The sequence below is a fragment of the Chelonoidis abingdonii genome, chromosome 26 (genome assembly GCF_003597395.2).
Source record: "Chelonoidis abingdonii isolate Lonesome George chromosome 26, CheloAbing_2.0, whole genome shotgun sequence".
NCBI lineage: Eukaryota > Metazoa > Chordata > Testudines > Testudinidae > Chelonoidis > Chelonoidis abingdonii.
In genome coordinates this window covers 9,420,703-9,438,348 of record NC_133794.1, presented here as the reverse complement: position 1 = coordinate 9,438,348, position 17,646 = coordinate 9,420,703, and the positions used below count along the sequence as shown (strand labels likewise).

The following is a 17,646-nucleotide window of genomic DNA, read 5'->3' as shown; positions in this document are numbered from 1 at the left end:
ATGAGTCCTGATTGTGGCTATCAAATCTGAGACACCTTAAAGGGACCTGATTGCACAGCCTCTGAGTCGGGTCTCTTGGAGACCTCTTAAATCAGACACCCAAAAATCACTAGCCATTTTTCAGTGTCTCAAGCCTTTCTTTCTGTCTTCAAACCCTAAAGGAAGCACTTCCAGGCCTTGAGGTGAGAGATTAGATCCAAGTCTGGTGTTACAGGGAAGACTCTGGAGCAAAGATTTGTTAGCATTAACAAGGCCAAGACTACAAGAAAACAAGGGTCATCTGAAGACCCACCAGCAAGCAGCCAGGAAAAGCCTGGCCTGGCCATTTCCTGTTCCCCATCTGCTTGGACACATAAGCAGACTAGAGGCCAAAACCTGGCAGGAAAGGCTAAACGTACCCACTGATTTGTACAACTGCAACGCTGGGCAGCCCGATACTTCCCAGCCCCACCAAAGAAGAGGGACAGTTGCCCGTTTATTTTTCTAAACCAAGAATCCAAGAACAATGTGAACAGGTTTCAAAGCCCGTAACGGCCAAAGCCAAATACTGCGTGTTCAGCTTTCCTGGAGCTGAGCTGGCTAAAGACAGGGAAACGCTTCCTTCCGCTTTGAGGACCTTGTTTTGTTAAATATGTAAGAGAAACGATTAAGCAATGACCTCGTCAGCATCCTACAAGAGTTTCCTGGGGAGAGTCCTGCGTGATTCTGGAGAAGCAGCCTGGACAGTTGGCGCTCATTTCATTCACTCCCCAAGTCACTGCAGTCCTCCAGGGTGGGTGGACAGGAAAGTCGAACGTAAAGGCACTTTTCAGAATCTTCCACAGCATAAGGACGCTGACACAAGCCAAGTTACCCACCTCCTCACTGCAGCTCAGGTCACCTAAGTGCCTAGTAAATTAGTACCAGAGAAAACTGTCATCTCTCAGCAATTCTCTGCACTCAGACAGGGCCTCCAAAACCAAGGATCGACAAACTGAGCTGAATTAAGCCTCCCCATGCCCCCGGGAGTAGCACCCCATTTCAGACAGGAGGAAGGGAAAGCACAGACATGAAGTCGCTTGCAAGTCTGGCAGAGCCATGTGTCAGGCATAAGAACATTCAACTTGCGCGTTATTTCACACGATAGCTCCTAAGAGCTTCTTCTGTTACGTGGGTTCCCTCCCCAACAAGACCAAGCTTCTTCATAGTGTTTGAAAGTGAGCTGTGCACACACATCACAAGAACAGACAAACCGACACAGCTCACAGAGGTACCCAGAAAGGTTAGAAATCCTGTTGTACTATTGATGTCCAGAGCCCAGGGACTAGGGTGAGATGGGAAGCTGAATATAAGTGCTACAGCCGCTCTTTAGACTAAGCTCTTTGGAGCAGGGACTATCTCCTCTGGATTGTGCCAAACGAGGTGCGGTTCTTGGATGATCCCTAGCCACCGCTGTAATACACACCATCAATACAAGCCCAGGAAAGCTCCAGGAACTCACCCCCCATGCAAACAGAGTAGTTGATCCCTCCGTCCACTCGTATTCACTAAATACAGAGCTCCAGCGCAACAGAAGCTTCCACCAATAATAAGAATGAATTTAACTCAAAGAAATTCAATCAGAAAAGCCCCCCTCTGAAGCATGGGGGCCCCTACAGATCAGGGGTTCTCAAACCACCACTCCCAACATGCTATAAAAACTCCATGGCCCACCTGTGCCACCACAACTGTTTTTCTGCGTAGGGAGTAGCAAGGAGGACAATTGTCTGGGGCCCGCACCACAAGGGGCCCTGCAAAGCTAAGTTGCTCAGGCTTCGGCTTCCACCCCAGCCCTGGTGGTGCGGCTTGGGACCCCAGGCTGCAGTCCCACGTGGCTGGACTTAGGCTCGCTGGGGCCCAGGCCAGAAAGCCAAATGCCAGCCATGCTCGGCAGAGCCCCTGAAACCTGCTTATGGCCCCCCAGGGGGCCCCAGCCCCCTGGCTGAGAACCACTGCGACGGATCATGTGGACACTTTTCTTTAAAAGGCTCCTGACCAAATGCAGCTCTTTCATTGACTACCTGAAATAAGTGGCATGAGGTATCCAACCCCTAACAGGTCAAAGCCCACTGTCCAGCAGCTCTTCGGATCTTTCAGTAAATTAGTGTAACCGGCTGTAGCAGCCTTCGGACATTTCCAGAGTCATTTTATACCTGCAAGACTAATATTAAACATCTGCTGGAACCACAATTACTGTCCAGAAAGTCACTTACCAACCAAAGCAAAACCTTTCCAGTAAGCAACTAACAGCTGGCTCAGCAATTGATGACCCCCCGCCCCGAGCCCCATTTTATTCTGTAGCAGTGACTTACACATCGCAATCCTTAGCTTGCACAAGTCACAATAAAAGTGTTCTAGCAGCAGGCAGTGCCGCTTCAGCCTGGCAGCCAACTAGTCACGCTGTGCACCGGCATCTCCACTGCCAATATTAGAGATCCAGGAGTATGTTTGGCTGACCGTTGTGTTACCCTGAGAAGCGGAGCAGGGACTCCTCAACAGCTGGCTCTGACGCACTGAGCAAGTTCAACTTCTTGTGAACAGTACAGAGTGAAAGACTTGGGAAAGGGATCTGCACAGCCCAGTCCTTGCAGATTCCTCGTCCCCTATTACCGGCACTGAAAGGAGGAATACCGGCATAGGGAGCTAGCTCGATATCCACCCTTGGATCAGATCAGGCCCCGTTTCACTGCACTGATCTCGGCAGGGTCACGGGAGGGATGAATGTGATCCATTGCAATTCAGTCATTAAGAGTTTCAATAGCAGAACTTTGTTTCAGGGGAGGGCCTGCTCAGGAGATACTCCCAGGAGTTGGAGTTGCAACAGCCTATCTGGGTTAACTGCTTTCCTGTTGCCAGTGTTACTTTTCCTATGTCTTAATCACATACAACATAAGCCACTGCCATCAAAACCGCACGCATGGGTTAAACCTGCCATCAGGCTTCTTTCCCCCACCCTGCTTTATTACCTAGCCAGACAGCAAAGAGGATGAAACGTTCCAGAGTCGTTGCAGACCTGGATCTTACCAGACCACTCGATATTTGAAAGTCTGAAACACGGGAGTTACAGATCCGACCCCCGGTGCAAACCTGAGTAGTGCGGAACCCCATTCCCTTCAGCGGGGATTCTGCCAGGCAAAGGCGGCTCTAGCTTTTTTGCCACCCCAAGCACGGCAGGCAGGCTGCCTTCGATGGCACACCTGCAGGAGGTCCCTGGTCCCGCAGATTCAGCGGCTTGCCTGCGGGAGGTCCCTGGTCCCGTGGATTCGATGTACCCGCTGCCGAATTGCAGGACCAGTGGACCTCCCACAGGCAAGCCACCTAAGGCGCCCTGACTGCCGCCCTCGCAGGGACCAGCAGGGCACCCCCCGCGGGTTGCCGCCCCAGGCGGGCGCTTGGAGTGCTGGTGCCTGGAGCCACTGCAAGACGCTGAGAGCACATTACGAGGGAGCCACTGCTCTTGACTCTGAGATGTTAGTGAAGAGCCCCGGTGATGCACCGTCAGTTACAGGATAACGGGAGCAGCACCCGATACAGCTCCCAGAGAGCCTGTTCCACTTATTAAGAAGCTTGCAATGGAGCTGCCATTTCACCCCATCCAGGTATGAGACCCCTCAACAGGGGCCCGGGCATACCCGCTCTTCAGACAAGCGACACTTATCTACACAGCCTTTTGAGTCTTCAAAGCGCTTTACACACTAGTCCATCCTCAGCCTCCACAGCAAAGAGACAAGAATCCTCCCCTCCACTTTACTGTTGAGAACTAGGCCCAAGAGCCACTTGCAACAGGTGATGGAGGGTCTTGTCTACATGGGGATTTGAAGCTAAGAGTCCTGTGTCATAGCCACCATCAGAATGCTGCCATTCCTGCCTCCCGATTCTCTCCTCAGCTCTTCTCTCAATATGGAGCCGGACTCTGAACTACGCTGCAGTTCAGCCACCTCTACCCAGCTTGCCAAACAAAACTTTAAGAGTCACCTCTGCAATAATGAGCACCTCTGTCTCAAGGGTGTTTACTGTGTAAAGTCACTGCACACCACTGATCATTAAATAGGTAACGCTCATTGACTCACAATATTGATGTCCGATGGCTCAAGGGCCACCAATCTTCCTTCTACTAGACAGATTAGGAATATCCTGTACAACAACTGCAGTCACCCAGGAATGCCCTGTCGTCCCCAAATTAATGTAACACTCACACAGAACTTCAGCAGCCACAGAGATAGGACCCAGCCCCTCCTGCTCCAAAACACACATCCATTTCAGTTGGGGGGCGGGGGGGGGGGGGGGGGGAGGAGAATCTTCCTTAGCAATACAAGGCCTAACACAGATGAGCAGTTTTGATTCCATCCAGTGAAAGGCAGCAATACATGGATGGAATTAACTAGCACAATATAGCAAGTCTTAAATCAAAGCTTGTTTTCAGCAGGCATTGGATGCAGGGCCAGCTCCAGGCACCAGTGAAGGAAGCAGGTGCTTGGGGCAGCACATCCGGGTCTTCGGCAGTGGGTCTCTCAGTCCCCCTCAGAGCAAAGGACCCACCACTGAATTGCCACTGAAGAATTGAACGGCGCGGTAGAGCTGCCGCCGAAGTGTCACCGATCGGGGCTTTATCTCTCCCCCTCCCGCCCCCCGGCCCCAGCTTTGCCCTGACTGGGTGATGTAGTGCTCTGGCAAAGGATCAGCTCGAATTTTGCCAGGTTTAAGAAAACGTCTCACCCAGGGCAAACATTAGCTCTGCAGACACCAGTCCAGCTTTCAGGGCATTGCTGGAAGACTAAGGGACCCCTGGTTTATTAAGGACCCCACAACAAAGTTGTCATTTGTCTCTATGAACCTGCTAGGTCACAACCTCTTGTTGCAAGCGTGAAATAAAACTGGGATTTACTGTCCAACACCGGCTGGCGGAGAGAGGACAGAGTGTGTTGCAGGCAGCATGGAAAGCTCATGTGTTGAGCTTACAGCAAACTGGAAATCAGACACACGAGAAGCACCTGGAGGACAGGGCTCTTTCCAGATAGGCCAGGATATTCCCTGCCACACCCTCCCATACATCAGAACAGAGGCACTAATGCTCCCACAAGTTGTCTCTAGCAAGGGCGTGTATTGATTTAACTACCAGGAGGGGCCTTCAGCGTTAGCTCTCCTTGCCACACTGGCCTGGCCACTAACATTGCTAAAGGGCTAACGACACAGCCATGTTCTAGGCGAGCGTGGGGAGGTGACTGGCAGTCACCTGGCAATGTTTAATAGATCCTGACACCCAAAGGAGGACAAACGTCCCTGCCTCTTTACAGATGGGCAAGTCACTTTCCCTCTATGTGCCTCCATTTCCCCAGTCATTCAGTGAAGCTGTGGCAACGCTGGCAGTGCACCCAGGAGTCCAAGCTCCCAGTCCCTTGCACTAGCTATTAACAATGCAGCATCTCTTCCTGTCCCTCCATAAGAAGTTAGGAAAGTTCATATGGGTGCTAGGCCAGTCATCAAATGTTAATAAGCTGGGGTGGGGGGGCGTTGCACACATGAATCCACTTAGAGAACACACAGTATTTCTGGGAGTGAGTTGAACTTAGGGGGAAATCTAGGGTAGGGTTTCAGAGAGTACAATGCAGCTGCGACCCTTAAGGATTTCAGTACTGGGAGGAGTGAACCCACTTGACCATTGTGAGAGCAGGAGATCTGCTTCCGCCCCCTATCACGCTTAGAGGAAGTTGTTCACATCACTGGATTATTGTAAGCAAGGAGAATGAGAATGGTTGGAGCAATGGGATGAGAAAGGAGGGCAAGCTCAGCCTGAATAGCAGGAAAAGCTTCCCAAGAGCAGGGGAGATCTGCTAAAGGATGGAACAGTCCTCAGGGTAAGCGCACACTGCAATTTAAGCCCAGGGTTTGAACTCAGGCTCAAGCCTAACCCCTCTTCTGTCTGCTCACAAATGGTGCTAACCCAGGGCCCCAGGATCCCACAGGGGCAGAGGGTCCAAGGCTGAGTCAAGCCCAGACCCAGGGTTCAAGCCCTGTTGCTTTGCAGTGTAGATGCAGCCCCACTGGACTTGTGCTCTAAGGGGATGTCTACACTGTGATAATAAAAAACAAAGCACTGACACAGGTCAGTTGACTCAGGCTCCCAGGGCTAAAAACTGCAGTGTAGACATTCAGGCTGGGGCCCATGCTGGGAGACCAGCCTCTCAGGTCATGGATATTTTCTCACAATGTAGCTGTACGGTGGGAGTCTGCCGGAATTACTGCACAGTCCCACGGGCCGACTTTCTTTGTCCTCTGGACAGTCGAGTTTTCCCACACTGCACCACAAAGAAAGGGCTAGCGCTGCCACACTTTGGGAGGGTGCTAGGGAAGTCTGGGATACGGGTGGGTGAACTTGGGCCCGCAACATGGAACAGACTCTGGAGCCCCATCGTCCTACAATTCCTAACCTGGAGTTAAAAATGAGTGTAAACACTCAAACCTTAGGTTAACAATCCCAGGGTCTGCTAACTCGAGTTCTACCAGCCCTGGACTGACACTGCGGTGCAGACATTCACCAGTTCTCTCTGGGGGTAAGCATCGTTATTCCAGGAGATTTAAAACTAACCGGATACAGGAGACGAGACTGTAGGTAGCAATTACACACTAGTATAGTGTGGACTGGATGATCTCTAAGGCCTCCCCAATCTCTGAACTTCCATGATTCACTTCCTCCTTTCCTTAATTGACATGCAAATAATAAAGTACCTGATTCGACACAGACATATTTAACACGAGCAGACTGCACTGCGACCATCCCAGAAGGGAAAAGGACTAACCTAAATACCAAGGGCCCTCGAGGCAAGCGCCCTAGAAATAAACATTCCAGCACATATTGAATGTGAACGTGCCCATCCCCGTAGCCTCGACTTGTTTGGAGCCAGCCATAGGATTCCAGCTGAGAAACTCACCCATATTCTAGAGTCTGGCAGTCAGCCCACGAGACAAACCTGATAATTGATGGTATGCCAGGGTATCGCAGCTACCCAGCTGCCCCTATTTAGGAGACAGGGTCCTTTTTTGCTCTCTCCAATAAGAGAAATATTTATCCCTTTCCCCTCCGGGAAGATCTCCTGTTCCAATGCATTTTTAATGAAGTTAAACAAGAAGGGGATTAGAAGCACCTCAGGGCTGTGGCAGTCTATCCATGAATTTCTAACATGCCCATCTTCACACTATCCAGGGGCTAATTACAAGGATTAGTGGAACCATCAGCAATGCCCAGCCAGAAGCACGTTGGAGGCTGAGTCGACAGACCAGCCCTGGATGTTAGTTATACAGTATGTGGTTCCCCTTGCGCAGGTCTGCTCACAAGCACAGAGAAGCAAGGAGGTGGTGTTTTCCCACCCCAGGGGTCCCTACTGTGAAGAGCTACACTCCCTGGGGTGTTTGGTGGGCTGACCAGGAGGAGGGGACCTCTGTGCTGTACTGCCCTCACTGTGGAAATAACACATTAGCAACGTGGGCAGGCGTGAGGCCCAAGAATGAACTCAGGCCCCAGCCATGGGGACAGGTGCAGCCAGGCCTCAAGCGAAGCGGTGTGCGGGGGGGCAGGGGAGATGGACGAGCTTCTCTGTAACCTCATCTAGGCAAACAGAGCACAGTGGGGCTTGCTGGGACCTCAAGAACCCCGGCCCTGAGGGGTAGGGGGTACAGTCCCTTTGCCATTCTACAGGAAGATGCACCCTGACCCCAACCCCTGCAAATGGGGCAGCTGGACCAGCTGCCAAGCCCCAGCCATCCTACAACCGTGGGCACCCTGAAACCTTTGCTTCTCCCAGAGCGAGCCAAGTGTCCCTGGTTCCTTCCAGCCTGCCCCCCCACAGCAGGCCAGTCATCCCACCCAGCCACCCCCTGCCCTCGTCCCCCCACGTGCGTAACGGCCCCCGCGCCTACGCCTGCCCCCACAGCAGGCAGTCATCCCCCCGCCACCCCCCCACGTGCAGTAACCCCCCCGCCCTACCTGCCCCCCCACAGCAGTCAGTCCCCCTGCTCCCCCCTGCGCAGTAACCCCCCGCCCTACCTGCCCCCCACAGAAGTCAGTCATTCCCCCAGACGCCCCCCCGCGCAGTAACCCCCCCGCCGGCCTCGCGCCCCAGGCCTCAGGGGCCCAGGCCCCCGCCCCCCTCACAGCACGGGGGGGGCGGAGAGACCCCCCGCAAACGGGCCGGGCTCAACCCGCCAACAGCCCCGCCCTGTCCCGTCCCCGGCTCCCTCTCCGGAACTGAGCGGCTCCAGCTCAGTCCCGCGGGTGTCGCGCCCCTAAATGTCGAACACACAAACAGTGCTGCTCAACCAAAACTTTCTCTGGTGGCGGGGCTAAGAGGCGGCTGCGCCAATCCGTGCCGGCACGCAGGCGAGCGGACTCGCCCCTTCCAGCCGGCTCGCCCAATTGCTGCTCGGGAAATACCATCACGCGGCCACCCAACCGATTCACAATCAAAGAACTCACAAATGGCCGGACGGGCCGAAAATTGGCCAATGAAGACAGGGCAGCATGGACGCTAACAGACAATAAATGGACAACGTAATGGTAGAGGTGGATCTTATGTTCACTGAGGACCCTGAGAACCAATGAAGACAGCAGTTTCGGGGGCTGCAGCAACAAAAATAGGTGACCTAAAGGGGCGGTACCTCTAGCTCTACTGTCCATCACTATCAGGAACGCTGTCCCTCTTTCCAATCACCAGGGACCAAAAGCGATGATGACAGCGAAGGACGGCGCTCACCTCCCATTCCGGCCAGGCAAAGGACGGCCCGCCTCCCGCTGGCAATCAGAGGCGAGCGGAGAATAATTGGCAGGGCACGGTGGGAAAGAAGGTGAGAGCCCGGAGGCCTCTGGAATCTGACCTTGATCTTGGCATGAACCTCTCCAATTAGCTTAATTGAGCTAAAAATAGACGATAGTTCCGGGCTCAGAGACAGGGGCGGAGCCCAGACGGGGAATCTAGGGGGTGGAGCAGGTACCAGGAGCCAAGGGGTGGGGCCCAGAGATAGGGCGGGGCCGGGGCGGGGCTGGGATAGCGTACGGGCCTGAGGGGTGGGGCCAGGGAGAGGGGCGGGGCCTGGAGAGGGGGCGGGGCCTACAGGGATAGCCCCGATAAAGGCGGGGCGAAGGCAAGGCAGGGTCTGGGCACCAGGAGCCTGGGGGTCTGACAACCCAGGCAGGGGCCCAGGCCCCAGGCCCCAGCAGCCAGGCCGGGCCGGGCCGGGCCAGGGGGGCACAGGGCCCATGCGGGGCTCCAGGCCCTATAGACACCAGGCACGTTGCTGGGACCCAGGAAAGGGCCTGAGCCTGCCTTGCCAGGCCCCTGCTCATTGATAGTACCAGGGCCGCAGGCCACTGGGCCAGGTGCTGGGTAGACACCAAAAAGCTGGCCCCTGCCTCCACGAGCTCACACCCCTTTAGCAAAAATGGCAGCTGCTGGTCCAGAAAGGTGGCAGGAGGGAGGGCTGTGGGTGGGGACCAAGGGCCATCCGGCGGGGTGGGCCAGGAGCCCAGGGCTGGCGTGGCCAGGCAGCTGCCCATTGCAACATTCCCAGAGCTCATGGGAGCTTCAGCCAACAGCTCTACGCCTCCCCTATGACAGAGCTGTTAGCCTCTTGCCCTCAGCACTAAAATCGCCCCTGACAAGGCCCCAGGGAAGAATGTGAACTTTCCCAGATAAACTTAATGGACCTAGTCCAGCTGTGCAGGTCACTGGTGCTATTCTGCGTATGCTCTGTCAGCTGTTGGCTCTCATCTTGCCTTGTAAGCACTTTGGAGCAGGGGCTGCGTGCAGCACCTTGCACAATGGGCCCTGGCCCATGACTAGGCACTCTTAAGCCCAGAGCCTGACAGGTACTGGAGTGGCCACCTGCCATTGAAATCGGTGCCTAACGCCCACTTCAATACCTTTGTATTTTTACCAAGGTCTGTAGCAGATCTGGGAACAGAACCTGTTTCTAAGTGACCTACCTACTGGACTGGACTTCCTCTCTCACCTCACAGAAGATACTGTCCTCTGTAGCTATCCCCTTGGAAGAAAATCACATTCACGACAAGTTAAAACTAAGAATATTTTTAATGATTTATAACCAATCCCATAATATTAACAACATTTGGTAAGAAACAACAGTCTACAAAGAATTACAAAAATCAAGGATGACAAATATATTTGAGGGTTTGTTTGTTAAAAATATTCACTTAGACAAGCACCATGGAGTTTTTGTAACAAACTTTATACAAATCCAGAGCGCTGCTTTGAAACTAACCCGGCCTTATAAATATTGTCCTATTTGTTCCAGTCCAAAAAATATATTCATGCTCCCAAATATTGTGTCATTATAGCTATTAACCCCCATCTGTCTTGCCTTCCCTCTGTTTTCATCATGAGTTGGCAGCAGCAATGTTTTGGGGGAATTCTCTTCTGCCTTCTGTAGCCAGTGGCTCGGAGACTCAATTTCCCCTCCATCCTCAAACCGACCCCCATCAGGCACTTTACGTTGCTGTCCTAACCCTACATTTTTCTTTAGGCAACTGAGTTGAGAAAAACAGCTAGTCGGCTGTGGAAGGAAACGACACAACCCTTCTCTCGAAAGAAACTCAAGATCCAAGAGCTCAAAATAGCTGTGCTAGGAACAGAACCAGTCGGACTTTTACCCCTCACCTGGACAAGGCCCATGTGATTAGGAGCTTCCCTTAATGATCATTCCTCTCCTGGAATATTAATTTGTACCTCTAAAATACTTGTATAAACAACCCGTAAAATATAAAATGCTTTACTATAAAATGCACCAAGTGTTTTTAAATAGTCTATTCATCTATTGTCAACTGATCACTTTTGGTTTAGACATGGATTGCCGCCTCCCCCATCTCCTCTTTAAGCAGACCCCAAGAGCTTGGCAGTGGGCAGGTGAGAGCAGCCCACCATCTGCACCATGGGATGTTCCAGGCTGTTTGTAGGGAAACATCACCAACGCATCCAAACTGATCCCATTATGCTGGCGGACAGCTGCCCCCAGTGAGCTTGATCGGCGCCTTCCTGTCCATTCCAACACCCCATCTGCACTGCACTTGAGTATCTGGCTGCCACCGAGGGCTGGATGACGAGATACTTTCGAACACCCTTCCCCATCCTGCAGGGCAATCCAAGTGGGAGAGTGCTCCAAGCCAGACTCAGCAGTACCCCCCACCCCCCGATCTGCCCCTGCTTCCCCAGGTTTGGGCTGTTCTTTGTGGATTTAAAATCAGATTCGCTGCTGGGTGGCCAAATCGGACCTTCCAGGGAAACACAGACACCAGGGTGGCAAGGACACCCACAGGAAAGGAGGCGAATTAAAATCGCAGATTGGGTGCATGTACCAATTTCACAGGCCAGATCCTCAGCTGGTGTAAATACGCATCGCCCTGCTGGGGATCTGGCCCCACGTGCCAGAGCCAGCCCTTCTACAGGCTGAAGCGCCTCTGGCATGGAAAGATCTGAGCCAAAGGAAAGTGACAAGGAAACCCACCCCTCCGGGAGCCAGCCCTCCAGAGCACGTGGGGAAAAGCCTAGCTGGCACCTATTCTAGTGAGGTGTATGTCAGATTGTGGGGTCAGATCCATACCTGACATAAGCTGCCATTGCACCATTGACAAGTCAGTGGAACCCCACTGATTGATGCCCACCGAGGCTCTGTCCCCTTGCAGCGAGCTTGCCCATAGGCGGTGCCACAGAATAAGCAGCCAATGATGCAGTGGGTGGAGAATCTGTCAGAGGAGACTGCAGCACCCTCAGGTTGGGGGCTCCTTTCGGGACCAAAGACCTTTACTTTCAAAGCCCTTCAGGGAGCAGAGAATCAGGGGGCATCTTGTGGGGAGGCCAGGAGAAGAGCCGGCTGCAAGGATCAGTTTCAGCTGCTGGGTGCCTGCTCCACCACCCAGCGCAGGGTGAAGCCTTTAGAGCAAACCCCCTCCTGTGGGTGCACATTCTCCCCAGAGTGGATGAGGAACCTGCTTCCCTGCAGAAGCCACGTGCATCAGGTAACACCTGGTGAGACATTCCTGTGGGGAGGACGACGCCAGCGTTGGATGTGTGAGGGTCTCAGGCCTTGTCGGTCAAAACGCTTCTGCCTATGGGACATGGGGGGATGCTAAGTGAGCAGAGTCCCTGCTTAGGGTCAAATCCTGCCAGGGAAGGAGGGGAGCTGAGCAGGCCCAACACGCTGCAGGATCAGCCCTTACAACGCATGTTTCCTGAGCGGTTGGGGATGCGTTGGCCCCCCCAACCCAAAGAGCCGCTGGGGATTCAGGCAGCCAATCCACAGCAGGAACAGGAGTTGCCAGCAGCGCCGGCTGCAGTTCGAGGCCCTGGTGCAGCAGATGCCAGGGTGCTGGCCAGGGAGCAGGCAGCGGGTGAATTCACCGGGGACAGTGAGCGTATCTAGTTTGAACCAATCTTGCTGGTAGGAGAGGATGGTTCCCCAGCCAGACCCTCCCTGCCTTCCACCCACCGAGGAGGCGTGCAGGCTCCAGGGGCGTTCATCCTGTGTTGGAGCAGGAATTCGGGGGGCTCCCCTGAAGAGGCTGGGGGGGCATGCCAAGGGAGGTGAGAGACGGGGCTCAACCAGGGCAGCTGGGGTGGGGACACTCCCAGCTGCAGTGAGCAAGGCCCCATTGCTGGTGCTGAAATCCAAGCCCCCCAGGGAGCATCAAAGCCACAGACTAGGCGCTCCAGCCAGGGCAGTGAGGGCTGCGCTGGGGGGGTTTCCCCACACCCCCCGTCCAGCATCCTCATGGTCGGGGGGCTAAGTGCAAGCCCGCAGGGGCAGGATGAGTCACAGGACCCCCGGGGCAGGCCCAGCCCCAGGAGACAGATCCAGATACAGGCACAGGCCAGACAGCGCCAGCGTGGGGGCAGCAGAGTCCTGGCTGGGCCGGCCCCCTCCCCGAAGCCACTTCACAAGCGCAGATGAGGGACGGCCTTGGTGACGTCCTGGAAGAAGGGATGGTTCAGCGCTGACTTGGCCGAAATCCGCTTGTTGGGGTCGTAGTGCAGCATTTGCTGGGTAGGAGAGGGGTGGGTGGTTATTGTGGGTGGGGGATGGGACAGGCGGGAACCCTGGCAACTTTCATCATGAAGCACCAAGATGGGTCACACCCAAGTCCGTAGCGCAGCTGCCTCTGGGGTGGAACGTGGTCGTTGTTCCAACACCATAACTAAGAACAGGGAATGAGATGGAATCTCGAACCCTTGGAACATCTCCAGGGGAACTTAGAGACAACGCGATGGACTCTGGTCCGGACGCCGGGGCTAACGCCTCTTGCGGCGGGAAGGCAGAGGGTCTGGCAGGCAGGACTCCTGGGTCTCATTCCAGCTCTAGGACCTGGGGTCTATTCCTGGTTTTGCCGCTGATTGCGTGGCCTAAACAAGTCACTTCCCCCCGGGGGTGGGGAGAGGGAGATGGGGAGGCTGTTTGCTGTCCATGTAGCACCAGTGGAGGGCTATGGAGCTTGGCTACAGCTGGAGGGCAAGTGGCTTCCAGTCCCCAGATCCAGCCCTGCCCTCTCCCAAGAAACCTCATTCCCCCCCCCCGCCTGCCCCCAAGCTAACCAAGGTACCAGGTCAATCCTGGAGCCCCCCCCAGCTACTCACAGCCAAGAGCTTCCTCCCCTCCTCGTCCAGGGGGGGCACCACCTTGCTGAAGTCCTGCCTGGCCCATTTGGGGAAGCTGGGCTTGTAATCGGGCATGGAAGTGACCCCCGGCCACACAGCCTCGTCTGGGGTGCCCAGCGTCCGGAAGATGCGGAAGAGCTGGTCAATTTCCGAGTCTCCAGGGAACAGGGCTCGCCTGGTGATCTGGACGGCAGGAGAGGGGTCAAGCGAGGTCCCAGCACGGCCCCACCTCCCAATGGTTCAAAGCGATGAGGGGGGCTTTCCCACCCTCCTCTCTCCCCGAGGGAGGGAGCTGAGGGCAAGGGGTGCTCTGGCCACACACGTTACCGGGCTCAGCACAGGGGGAAGTCAATGGCCTGCATGGATCATTTCATGATCCTCTCTGGCCTTAAACCCTATGAACCGTCCCCTCGCTCTACAGCCTCATGACTGACCCCCCCACTGCAGCAAAGCCTCTACCTGGGCGGTGTGGGGGTGACCTGGGCACGAAGGGTTAAGGCCAACTGGCTCCCGTGGGAAACAGGCCGCTCCATGGTCTGCTCCCCTCTCGCCCACCCCGTGATGCAGATGCCAGCCCATGTGTTCCGCATGACACACCTCTTCGTCCCCCCACTGCCAGCACAACCCCTTCCCCCGGGGCAGAGGATGTGCCAGGCAGGGCACCCCCCCTAGAACGCAACAGAGCCCCTTTATTTCCTGGTTCCCGCTCAGCGGGTCAGCACCCTGCTCCAGGGACGGGTGACGTCACCAAGCGCATCCTGTAGCTGCCCTGGGCAGAGGAAGCGAGGCTGAGGCTGCCCATCTGACACCATCAGCAGCTCTGGCAGTGTGTGGGGGGTGGGGGGGCCTTGATCAGATCCAGCCAGGCTGGGATCTGGCCCATCGCACCCTTAACGCTGCTGCTCATGCCTGGGGAGAAACTAACAAGGGAAACTTCTCTGTGGAGCACCAGGCCAGGCAGCGGAACCTGCTGCCCCCGCTGGGCCCAGTGGTGGCTGGGTGCAGAGGCAGGATGGAGTAACTAACTCACACTCCTTCCCCCAGCATGTGACAGGACGAGTTGAGAACACGGAGAAGCAGGGTAAAGCCCCCCACACCCTCGATCTCACAGACACACATGACCTTGTTTCACTCCCTCCCACTGCATGGGGCACACGTGGCCCCTCCCTGACTGCAGGACGAGAAAAACCACATGCCAGGGGGCGGGGGACACGTACCATCTCGGCAAAGATGCAGCCCAGGCTCCAGATATCCACGGCTGTCGAGTAGTACTTGCAGCCGAGCAGGATTTCAGGGGCCCGGTACCAGAGAGTCACCACCTGGCGAAGTGGGGGAAATCCTTGTTAATCATGACAGGGACGTCTCTCACCCTTTCCTTGCCAAGGACCCCAAAGGGCTTTACACACAATAGGCCTCTGGGAAACTTCATAATCCCCATTTTGCAGATGGGGAAACCGAGGCACAGAAAGGGAAACTCACCCAAGGTGAGGCAGCAAATTTTGGGGGGAGCTGAGAATAGAACCCAGGAGTCTGGGCTCCCGACCTTGTGGGAATAACCATTAGACACTCCTCTCCCAAGCAGGACTTTGGCCCAGGAATGGAGTGGCAGGCAGGGTGGTGTGAGGCCATGGATCTGGGAGCCTGGAGTAGGCGCAGGGGCTGCAGCCGGATCTGGCCCACCTCCTAGGGGCTGGTGGTGGCATGACAGCCTTGGAGGAGTCCACAGGAGGATGGGTCCATGGTTCAGCCCTTACAAGGAGGAGGTTAAGTCACATATGCTCTGCAGAAGGCAGGATCAGCTGGAGCCGGGGGTCCTGGTGCAGGGAGGACAGGGATACTCAGCCCATCAGGGAGCACTGACCTGGGTTAAGTGGCCCCATCTCACTACCTAGCCCCTTGGTCCCAGCTCTCAGTAGGTGCCAGATGGCTGGAGGAGGGGGGAGCCCCCCGGACACACCTCATGGGTGTAGGTTCGCACTGGCACACCAAACGCCCGCGCCAGCCCGAAGTCTGCCAGCTTGATGGCTCCCTCGGCATTGATGAGCAGGTTCTGGGGCTTGAGGTCGCGGTGCAGCACCCGGTGTGAGTGGCAGAAGGCCAGGCCCTGCAGCAGCTGGAACAGGTAACTCTGCAGCAGGGGGCAGACAGGGCTGGGGTCAGAGGGGACCTTGGCTTGCAGGTCGCGGGGGAGGAGAGGAAAGGAGGCTGGGGAAGGGGCTGAGCAGCCTGCTGGCCAGGCTAGTTACCTTGATGAGGGGCAGAGGGATGCCGCTGATGGAGGACGCGTCCATGAACTTCTTCAGGTCCTGGTGCAGGAACTCAAAGACCAGGTAGAGCTTGTTCTCCGTGTGGATCACGTCCAGCAGCCTGCGGGCGCAGGGAGAGGAACAAGGAGACGTCACCGCTCCCGCCCCGGAAAGGCCCTTGCAGGAGGGGTGGTGGCGTTCACTCGCTGCGTCCTGTGCCCGTCCTGAGCCTGCCAGAGATGGCAGCGGGCAGCACCCGGCATGACGAGCTTGTGGGGCACATGTCCTGCTGGGGAGCCGGGTCCAGACCAGCCACGATGGGGGCCACAGGAGGGGGAAGAGGGGCTCTGGGTCCCAGTAGCTTGGCAACCGCGTGGTGCCACCCTCCAGGGACTTCATTAACTCACTTCGCCATGCGCCCCCACTTACTTGACGATGTTGGAGTGATTCAGCTCCTTGAGCAGGGAGATCTCCCGGATGGCCGTGCTGGGGACGCCCTCCGTCTCTCTGCAGGGGGGAGGGAAGCCATGGGGAGCCTGGCGACACGCAGAGGGTCTGGGGCTCCAATCTACCCTAGCCCTGCCCCCCAGCCCAGCACACACAGGCTCCAGTCTAGCGCAGCACCAATATGCCAAAAACTCCTTACACAGGCTGCAACACCATGGAAATGCAGCCCCCTCTGAGGTGGAAGCAACAGCAAGGAGAGGGGACAGCTTAGGACATGGGGACAAAACTTCTGCCTGCCCTAGGGAGTGTTCACATCTGTGCGGAGCTGACGGGGCCCCTGAACACAAGCCTGGAGCAGCTCTCTGGGTCGGAACGAGGGGGTCAGGGCCCTGTCACTGCCGCATCCCCTCCCAGGGAGCAACTAACGGCCTCTTTCCTAGGCTCCAAGACCCAGAGCACCAACCGCAAAATACAACACAGCAGCTCCAGGCACGCTGGGCCAGGGCCAGGCCGGGGCCATTTCCCCACCCGAAACTCGTGACCAGTGAGTGGCTCCCACCTGCCCAGCCTGTGCTGACCAGCACCCGCAGGCAGGCAGCAGGAGCGGCCGGGGGCTGGGAACGCAGTCTCCAGTGGGGTTTGTGACTCACAGGCTCCATAGGGCCATTGGTATCACCTGGCTGGGTCAGCGTCCTGCAGGCCCGGCACCCCCCAGCTGAACTAGAGCTGAGCTTGGAGAAAAACGTCCAATGTCCATTTAAAAATGGCCAGTGATGGAGAATCCACTATGGCCCTTGGGAAACTGTCCAGTGGTTACTGAGCCTCGTCCTTCTGGATTTGTGCCTCATCTCCAGTCAGAAATTGTCTCACTTCAAGGTCCTGCCACTGGACCTGTTAGAGCAGGGGTCTCAAACTCAACCAGTGCCAGTCCTCCACTCCTCCCAGCAGACCAAGAATGTCACTCATGCTGCCCAGAACCCGCCCCCACCTGCCTAATACTCTGGGAGGGAGTTTTGTGGGGGGAGGTCTCGGGTAGGGGATTGGGGGGCAAGCTCTGGGAGGGAGTTTGGATGCAGAAGGGGTGAGAGGTTGGGCTCTGGGTGGAGTTCGGGTGCAGGCTCTGGGCTGGGGCAAGGGGTGGGAGTGCAGGAGAAGGGGGTGGGGGTGCAGGCTCTGAGAGGGAGTTTGGGGGTGGGAGGGGCTGTGTGGGAAGGGGGTGGGGGTGCAGGCTCTGGGTCTTCTCTGAGCTTCTCCAAGGGCTCCACATCCCCCTTGGATAG

General features: G+C 56.0%; 2 protein-coding genes across 3 annotated transcripts in view; both read right to left on the bottom strand.

The window, feature by feature from the left end:
* Window positions 1–17,646, bottom strand: part of RAB5B (RAB5B, member RAS oncogene family) — a 100,133-nt gene that overhangs the window by 9,440 nt on the left and 73,047 nt on the right. The window contains exon 1 of one of the 2 annotated variants that reach the window (XM_075061107.1): window positions 8,262–8,321. The exons of the other annotated variant lie outside the window; for it this stretch is intronic. The gene's annotated coding sequence lies outside the window, so the exon portion shown is untranslated. Of the gene's footprint in view, window positions 1–8,261; window positions 8,322–17,646 lie in introns of those variants that run through there. 2 annotated transcript variants of the gene reach the window in all.
* Window positions 10,082–16,424, bottom strand: CDK2 (cyclin dependent kinase 2). The gene is made up of 6 exons (XM_075060986.1): window positions 16,349–16,424; window positions 15,920–16,040; window positions 15,631–15,801; window positions 14,891–14,992; window positions 13,653–13,856; window positions 10,082–13,061 (listed from the first exon to the last, which is right to left on the bottom strand). The coding sequence occupies exons 2-6, from the start codon at window positions 15,962–15,964 to the stop codon at window positions 12,957–12,959; spliced, it is 627 nt and encodes a 208-aa protein (XP_074917087.1). The 5' UTR covers window positions 15,965–16,040; window positions 16,349–16,424; the 3' UTR covers window positions 10,082–12,956.